The sequence below is a fragment of the Artemia franciscana genome, chromosome 7 (genome assembly GCF_032884065.1).
Source record: "Artemia franciscana chromosome 7, ASM3288406v1, whole genome shotgun sequence".
Taxonomy (NCBI): Eukaryota; Metazoa; Arthropoda; class Branchiopoda; order Anostraca; family Artemiidae; genus Artemia; species Artemia franciscana.
In genome coordinates this window covers 53,406,191-53,415,721 of record NC_088869.1, presented here as the reverse complement: position 1 = coordinate 53,415,721, position 9,531 = coordinate 53,406,191, and the positions used below count along the sequence as shown (strand labels likewise).

General features: G+C 36.1%; 1 protein-coding gene across 1 annotated transcript in view; it reads right to left on the bottom strand.

Annotated features, from left to right (window-relative positions):
- LOC136029727 (sortilin-related receptor-like) overlaps nucleotides 1-8,318 on the bottom strand; it is a 92,960-nt gene extending 84,642 nt beyond the window's left edge. The window contains 1 exon segment of the mRNA XM_065708233.1: nucleotides 7,494-8,318. Coding sequence (XP_065564305.1) covers nucleotides 7,494-8,318 — 825 coding nt within the window.
- Between the last annotated feature and the right edge of the window lie 1,213 nt (nucleotides 8,319-9,531).

The following is a 9,531-nucleotide window of genomic DNA, read 5'->3' as shown; positions in this document are numbered from 1 at the left end:
GGCAATAAATTTTAAATAATGGGGAAAACAATATGATATAAAAATAATAAAATTGACTTGAAAATACATTAATATACAGCAGCACAAAATAAATGGTCATTTATTAAATACTAGGTAAACCGTTAGTTATAAGACCAGGAAAAAAATGTTAAAAATCGCAATACGTCAAAAAGATTCAAATAAACAAAACTAGTAAAGTTTATAAGAAAATTAAAACGTTAACAGTTTGCAAAGAGGGAGCGAACATGGGAATTGGTGGAGATTATAAGGAAGAGGGAAACAATAGAGATAATTTTATCAATTGTAATCAGTAATTTAAGAGCCAAGATTTTCCTACCTTGAAGTAAAGAAGCAAGTGGGGTACAAGATAGACACAGGCTAATAAAAGGCATGAGATGGACAAAACTTGTATAGGAGATGTCTTCTGGGGAAATTTTTTTCTGTACAAGCATTTAGTACTACATTTATTTTTTAGAGTAGAGGAACAACGTAATTCCCCTCCACTCGAGAGTTTCTAACCCAGCTTGATTTTTAAAGCAGAAACTGTTTAAAAATTGTTGCTGGGTTCTTTTTTGGATGGATTTGATTTATTCAATTGTTCTCTTGCAATGTCAGTGTGCTGAACTGGACAAGCAAATTCAAACAAAGGAGGGAAAACAAAGGAGGCATAAATCCTAAAAGATTGAGAAGAGGGGACGCAAAACTTTTAAAGAGACCAAGGAGGGAAATAGAAGTACTAGCTTTGTGAATAACGTCTTTAACATGGGTGCCCTACTTTGAATTAGAATAAATCGTGGCAACAAGTAACTTCAAGGAGGAAGCAGATGTTTCAGATGAAATATGCTTAAGAAACAGGGTTAATATTCAAGGCAATTTATTGGCTCTATTGTGGATTCAGAAGAGTCAAGTCTCATGTCTAAGTCTAAGACATTGCATGAAATGTTGATACTCAGAGGGTTGCTTATAGCAAGTTCTTATTACAGATTTCAACGACCGTTAGGTCATCGACAAATTTTCATATGTTGATAAATTCCTTAGTACGTCTGTTAATTATCAGTAAAACAGAGAGGAGACTTGGGAGAGTACGTTTGGGCAATTCAGATTATACAGGAAGGGAACTTGAATAATGATTTAGGTATTCAGTTATTTGTGACCTGCTTGATATAAGAGAGAAAACCAATTTCTCAAGAAAATAGCCAGTATTGTATTCAATTAAAAATTTTTCAACGAATAAATTGTTACTCTTAACTGGAAGAATTTTGAACAAAAAACAACATTATATGTTTTTTTTTACTTTTTTTTACTTTTACCGTCAATTTAGACTCAGAACGGCCCAAATTCATTTCCATATTTAAGATAGCCTTTGATCTAGAAGCATTGAAGAGTTGCTTTGTTACGTTTCTAATACTCTACACGAGCCAATTTGGCTTAGAACGAAATCTTTTGAACTTATTTTCCGCATAGAAAAGTTTCACTCAATCAATCGAAATCCAATAAAGATAGGATCTTGGAGATTGCTTACGTCATTGCTGTAAACAATCGGGATATTGGATACTTGCCTTTGAAAGCGGATGTCCGTCTGTTCCTCTCCAAAACGGTGACTAGATCGAGTTTGTTGGAACCTCCTAATTGCCTGTATAGCTTTTTGCCACTCGATGTTCAAAGTTGCTATGCAAATTGACCTTAGACTAGCTTAAAGGAATTGCAGTTCCAGTTTACTTCCTACTAGCTAGCATTGATTTAAGAAAGATTTTGTATGATCAGTAAGGAAGGATTCTAATGTTTGAAGACAACAGAGGCTAGCTAATATAAGTTGGCATTCCTACAAATAGAACGAATTACTATTATTTGAAAAATTAAACAGAAATATGCATGGATTACATGAATTAATGAAGACGAACAAGCAAATGAACAGAAATTTGGTTTGCATTGACAGTGGAATTTTGAACGTTATATCAATCGTGATTTAGCTCTGGCAACCGAATCTTTTCTACCACGACGGTTTTTTTGGTTTTTTTTTTACCGTCACCTGAGTGTTATAGCTATCAAACCTTCGAAAATTGTCGAGTGGTGCATCCCAAAATAACTTTTTTCGTCTGAACAATGATGTTAAGCTCTTTAAAAAAGATTTCAAACTACATGGTTTCATGGTTGTGGCATCCGCCTCAACCTAGTAAAAAATAAACTTAAAATCAATTTCATTCTTTGTTTCTGACAACTCAAACAATGTTCCGTGTGCGCTGGCTGAAGGCGCATTACAAAAGCATAAAATCCCCATTCCTTTTCAACAAAACACGCTCGATCAATTGATTTAATCTGTACTCCCATATCTTGTTTGTGCTGCAAAATAATTTTGAGTTTCTGTCTGCCTCAAGGCGCGTTATATCTCATTTTCCAAAAAGTAGGAACAGCTGGAATCTTGAACACCAAACACAATTTTTTTTTGTGTGCGTGACATGATTCATGGCACCAGGCAGCTGAAAATCTAGGGCCTTATATGCCACTATTAAACATGAAAAAGTTCTGGCTGTTGGATTTCCTGTCATAGAAGTCAGTAGACGGGTTTTCAGGGATAACATCCCTTTGGAGGCCATTTCAAACGGAAGTGCTGCGTCACATAAAGTCATTCTCCAAGCATTCGATGCGGGATATCTCTTCTTGTATATCTCCTTTATGATATCTTCTCTGAGATACCTCCTATATGACCACACCTAGTTTATGGCAGGGTTTTAGGAGCCCTGCAAAATCCTGGTACCTATTTTTCACAACAGGGCTACCTCGCGACTTAAAATCTATGTAGAATTGTTACATGTTACATGTGACAATTGTGGTCATATTGTCATTTGGTCATAGTTGTTACGTGTTACAATCCTTTCAAGTTACATGTTCGCCCATAACAATGGAAGAGCCAAAAAATAATTTTTCAGTTTTTGTATACTCCTCTGAAGTTATTGTGTATAACATAGTACCTCTTGAACTCCCGCATCTGTGCTGTGCTTCAGTTGAAGAGCGTTTAGAGAAGTTTAGATAGGAACTGCTCTTCTACCACGAAATGGCTTCATTTTTCAGCTTAGACTGAAAATGCGAATAGTTCTATTATTATGTCCGGCCTAATAAACCTAATTAACGTCGATAATAGATTTAGGCTTCACTTCGTGTCTAAGTAGAAACGAAGCAATTTTGGACACTTCTCTGGTGGTAATATTATCCAAGTTTGCTTACATCCTTTCAAGTTAAGACATTAAACGGTAACTTAGTGAAGTAGAATTATCGTAAGCCACGGTGAATATTCTCATATGCCTTTAACTAGACTACTTAGTTTATTTCTACAGTTCGATTATTGCTAGCGTATCAATAATACTATACGTTATGCGTACTGCATACTAATTACCAATAATAATAATTTAATTCTGGGCAAGGAACCGTTTTGGGAATTAGTACCGTGTTGCATGTTCAATTCATCATGAATAAATCTTATGTTAACGTTCTGATGTCCTATATCGTCAAAATTTGGTCTAAAAATTGCAAAAGAATAGTTTTTATTTCACTTTGTAAAAAAGTTTTGTTTTTTTAGTTTACCTCTTTTGTTTCTGTTACTCTGCTTTATGTTATTATTAAATAAAAAAAACAAGTTTTTTCAACTGAAAGTAAGGAGTGACATCAAAACTTAAAACGCACAGAAATTACTTCGTATATGAAAGAGGCTGCTTCCTCATCAACACCCCGCTCTTTACGCTAAAGTTTGACTCTTTCTCTCAATTCTTCTTTCTAAAACAGTAAAAAACTTTAGCGTAAAGAGCGGGGCGTTGATGAGGAAGCAGCCTCTTTCATATACGAAGTAATTTCTGTGCGTTTTAAGTTTTGATGTCACTCCTTACTTTCAGTTGAAAAAACTTGTTTTTTTTATTTAATTTCTGAACGTTTTTGAATCAATGCATGTTTTGATTTTGGCTCTCCGCAGAGGAATAATCAAAACGAAATTTGCATATTTTTTTTTTGGCTCAATGGCTTTCTCATAATTTTGATCGAATCATTTTGAGAAAAAAGAGCGGGGGACGAAGCCTAGTTACCCCCCGATTTTTTGGTTAATTAAAAAGGCAACTAGAACTTTTAATTTTTTACGAATCTTTTTATTGGTAAAAGATTTACGTAACTTATAAATTAGCTTACGTAAAGAACTTTTGTATTCTCATGTTTTTATTACATATATGAGGGGATTCGCCCCATCGTCAGTACCTCGCTCTTTACACTAAAGCTTAAATTTTATCCCAATTCATTAAGAATGACCCCCTGAATCACAAAAGCCGTAGAATAAGTAGATGAAATTACCGAAAATACTTTAGCGTAAAGAGCGAGGTATTAGAAGGAGGTGAGCCCCTCATATGGGTAATAATTTCTGTTTGTTTTAAGTTTTATTGCTGTTCCTTACTTCCAGCTGAAAAAGCTTTTTCACTTTTATTTTTTAATTGTTTTTTTTAAAATAATGCTAGTAAATCCTGCTCTCCCTTCATGGAAATTTTCTTCTCCCATTACAAATTCTCGAAGGAAAGTTCCCCCAGCATATCCCCCTCTTCTCAACCCCTCCCAAAAACCAAAAAAACCTCCTGAAAACGCCTGTATACTTCCCAATAAACATTACTATATGTAAGCACAGGTCAAAGTTTGTAACTTGTTGCCCCTCCCACGGGGACTGTGGGGGAGTAAGTCGTCCCCAAAGACATAGTTATAAGGTTTTTCGACTACGGTGAATAAAATGGCTATCTCAGAATTTTGATCCTTTGACTTTGGGAAAATAATTAGCGCGGGAGGGGGCCTAGGTGCCCTCCAATTTTTTTGGTCACTTAAAAAGGGCACTAGAACTTTTCATTTCCGTTAGAATGAGCCCTCTTGCAACATTCTAGGACAACTGGGTCGATACGATCACCCCTGGGAAAAAAAAAAAAAAAAAAAAAAAAAAAAAAAAAAAAAAAAAAAAAAAAAAAAAAAAAAAAAACAAATAAACACGCATCCGTGATCTGCCTTCTGGCAAAAAATGCAAAATTCCACATTTTTGTAGATAGGAGCTCGAAACTTCTACAGTAGGGTTCTCTGATACGCTGAATCTGATGGTGTGATTTTCGTTAAGATTCTATGACTTTTAGGGGGCGTTTCCCCCTATTTTCTAAAATAACGCAAATTTTCTCAGGCTCGTAACTTTTGATGGGTAAGACTAAACTTGATGAAACTTATATATTTAAAACCAGCATTAAAATGCGATTCTTTTGATGTAGCTATTGGTATCAAAATTCCATTTTTTAGAGTTTTGGTTACTATTGAGCCGGGTCGCTCCTTACTACAGTTCGTTACCACGAACTGTTTGATATAGTTGTCTATAAGTAAATAGCTGTTTGCGAATTCAAATTCGAAGCAATAAGATCTTCCATTTCTTTTAATGCTTAAGCAAAACACAATATTTTGAAGGTGTTTGTGTAGGCATGATTCCAGAGGTCCAAACGAAATTAAATAAACACTTAAAACACGGTTGATCTATAAAACTTCAGCCAGGTGCTACGAATATCAATATCTATTGCTAATAATAGATTGAGATTTTGAAAATTCTGTAGGAAATGGATTAGCGGCATGGTAAATAGAAATAATGTTGATAATTTTCAAGACCACAAAAAATTTAATAAAGGAAAGGTAAAGATGATATAAGAATGGTGGAAAACTGAAATATCATAGAATCGTTCATTTTCTTTAATTTTTATAGACTGAGATTTGTATAACATTTTGCATAATCATATTTCATGACAGTTTAATAGTAAAGAATGGTAAAAAGGAATAATGTTCATAATTTTCAAAACCACAAAAAGATGATAAAGAAGAGAAGAGTCACAAGATGAAAGTACAAAGGAAAAGCAAATCATGCTGTGAATACCCATTTTCATTTGTATCAGTAAATTTTCACTTGGAAGTAAAGAGCAAGTTTAAAATTTTACCCAACTTAGAAAGACCTATTTCTGGGGAGAAGGAAGCCATCCCTCGCACTCCTGCGTTTTAGGTAGATATTTGGCTCGTGCCTTACTAGAAAAAGATACACATTATTGGACATGATATCAATACCAATACTGTGAAAAACAATGTACTAAATATGTACACTTGTAATGTGTAGTGAGAGTGGAATACCTCCCAGTAAGAGCAAGGTTTTTCGGGTTTATAGTTATACTGAAAACAGTTTCACAACACTTCTTTACGATGCTTCAATGCTTTCAAATTCAGCAATGCCTTCTATTTCTATCAATAGAGATCAAATTTATCAGTTTTCATATTTTTTATATTTACAGAGCTATTATACTCCGAACTACCAATATTCAAGTCAAGTGAGTCGTTCTACATCTGTTGCTCCACCAACTGTTCGGGTAAGTAAACTTCAATACTTATATCTAAATTAAATTCAAAAGTTTTTAGTTTTAACTAATTAAATCACCATTTTTTTTAGCTAAATCTATAAGGATTATGGACTCTAGGCGGGCGTGGCTTTCTAAAAGCTAACCAGCAAGTACTGGTCAATAAGAGAGTCATAGTCCGGCCGTTTAACCGTGCCATTTAACCAAACACTTGAAAAGCTATAGGTTCTATGACTATCTGCCTTAGTTCTGCTTTAGGAATGACGCATGGACGGACCTTTGGTATCTAGGTAGTGCCTCAGTTACCTTTGGTGGGGCATCAGTTTGCTGGGTATGGTACCCAAGAAAATAAAAAATATCTGAATATAGGAATTCTGATTGACGATTTCACTGCTCAGGAAACCAGTTGAGTAACGTAAATGGGATGATACTGACTTTAAGCGTACAGGGTACCAGTGGGGTCATTACTTGCAAAAACCGCTACGTTAGAAAAAAAAGTAAATCGGATACACTATGTGACAAAAACAGGAGATATTTTTCCTTTGATCTGATCAAGGTTCAAGGTTCAACCGGGTTTAATTAAAAAAGGAAATAACTAAACTTAAAATACGCTGCTCTGTGACAAAACTCACGTTGAGACCCATAAACATAAAATATTTTTCACTAACACGCAGTACGGCTCCCACTTCACTCTTCGAGACAACCACACGCCTCCTTATTATATAATTTTTTTAAATCTTAACTATAGGGTTCCTCTCTCCCTCCCCGGACGTACTACCACCTCACCTAGATAAACTGAAAAATCTAAACTTCATCTAATTTAATTTATCTTTCTTTTTTTTATCTTTCACTTATTAACCTTTAGCTAATATTTATTTAAATTATTTTTGAAAGACCCGAGGAGCTCCTACGTCTCAGCTAATTTGGAAGCAGGTTCCACGCTTTTGCACATGCTACATCCGGGGGAAAAATCTGAACGTACAGTTGGAGTTCATCTCACTTGAAGGTCATAGGTAAGGGAGATGGAAGTAAACCGGATAAAAATTTAAAAACAAAAACTGAGCACGACAGACGGTAAAGGGAAACAAGGGACAGATAGTCGTCTACATTTCCAATAATTTTCAATTCACGCTTGTGGATTGAGTCAAGTCTCTTCAGCTGTGATTTGAAGGTTGACTGCCAAATTATGGCACAATACTGCAGGTGAGGTTTCAGTAGTCCGTTGTAAAGTAGACGAAGGGTTTTTTGAGGAAATACGAGCTTCAGTTTCCTGATGATGTCAAGATTGCGAGAGAGTTTCAGTTCAACAGCCTGGATGTGGTCTAGAAAGGCGAGGTTTTCGTTAAGGAGTACACCTAGATACCTCGCAAAACCCGTTTCAGGCCACCTGATCGTTTCTCTAGAAGTCGTAATTCCAGTTATTTCTGGGTGTATAGTTCCAATCCTTGAAAAGAATAGCACACATGATTTGTCGAAATTTATTACAAATCGATTTGCATCCATCCAGACGTAAGTTTCATCTAAGACAATCTCTAGTTTTCTCTGGAGTGACGTCATGCCAGAGTCACAGGAGGCCGTTGTAGTATCGTCGGTGAATGCCAGCAGCTCCCTACAGTCGGTGTCATTATTTGAAGTGTCTTCACCGCAGTAGAGTTTGCAGCACCATGAGGACCTGAAGTTTGGGTTCAGAACGCGACTTAGGTCATTCACATGAATCAGAAATAACAGTGGACCTAGGATCGATCCCTGTGGCACACCGAAATTTACCACTATATCGCTCAACGAATCTTCTCCTATATACATGCGCCGATTGCTAAGGTAGGACTGGAACAATTTCAGTGCCTCTCCTCTAACGCCGATTTGTTCTAGTTTACTTAGTAGAATTCCAGGATCCATACTGTTGAATGCTTTTTTGCATTCAACAGTCTGCATTCAAGTAAAATAGCAGCCGGCAAAAGTCCCAGGTCAAGAGCTTTGTTGATAGATAAGCTCAGTGACGTCAGTGCATCTTCAGTTGAATGTCCTGTCTGAATCCAAATTGTCGTTGGTTGAGGAATCCCTTCGCTTCGAGAAAAGGGTAAATGTTGATTCTTCATAGGTTTTTCGAAGACTTTGAAAAATACCGAGACAATTGAGATGGGTCGAAAGTTAGATGGGTCATCTTGAGGGCCACCCTTATGGAGAGGTACTATTCGTGCTTTCTTGAGGATTGATGGAAATATCCCCTTCCGCAATTAGAGGCTTATCAAATGTGTTAACGGTTGTAATATAGACGACAACACTGCTTTCAGCACTTTCGTGTGAACGCGGTCGAATCCGGACGCAGATGTACCTATCAAGTTTTTGACAATCCTTGAGACGTCGAGGGAAGTTATGGGAATGACTACCATTGACTTAACACACGCTGGACCTAGAAAATCCTTGTAGGATTTTGTTTGGGGTGTTACTGTGTTTGCTGTTTTCTCTCCAATGCTGGTGAAGAAATTGCGAAGTGGTTTCGCAACTTCGGTTTGCTCAGTAAAAGTCGTAACAGTAAATTAATTGTCTTCCAAACTTTCCTTCCATCCTTACCACTTTCAGCTAGTTTTGTATTAAAAAATTCTCTTTTGGCCTTTCTGAGAATTGATTGGAGGCATTTCTTATAAGATTCATAGATTTTTAGGCAAGCTATACTTGTCGGTTAAGGTAATCAGCCCAAAGCTTGTTCTTCTTATTAATAAATATGAGTAAACTCTCAGTAACCCATGGAAAAATTGGTGTATTTTTTCTCCCATGTTTAGCTGTTTTTTCTTTAAAACAATGTGCTTTGTATAAAGTTGTAAACGTATTATGGAATACTTCGAAACCTTCGTTCAAATCTTCTTTTTCCAGAACACTATCCCATGTAATTTTCTCCAGTTCATCTATCTCTAAACCCTCCTCGCCCTTGTGCACCAAGAGTCAAAACAATAAAGTCATGACAGTTAAAGTACTTATTTGTGCTAGAAATCATATATGACTGCCCTACCATATTTACAAGGGTTAATACCGTACCAATTATTTGTATATTGGTTTCCATATGGAATTGGAACTACCAAGAAATGATGCTTCCCTAATTTTAGATGCCTCTGGGTCCCAGCTCAGCAAGCTACTTTACTGAGTTTAG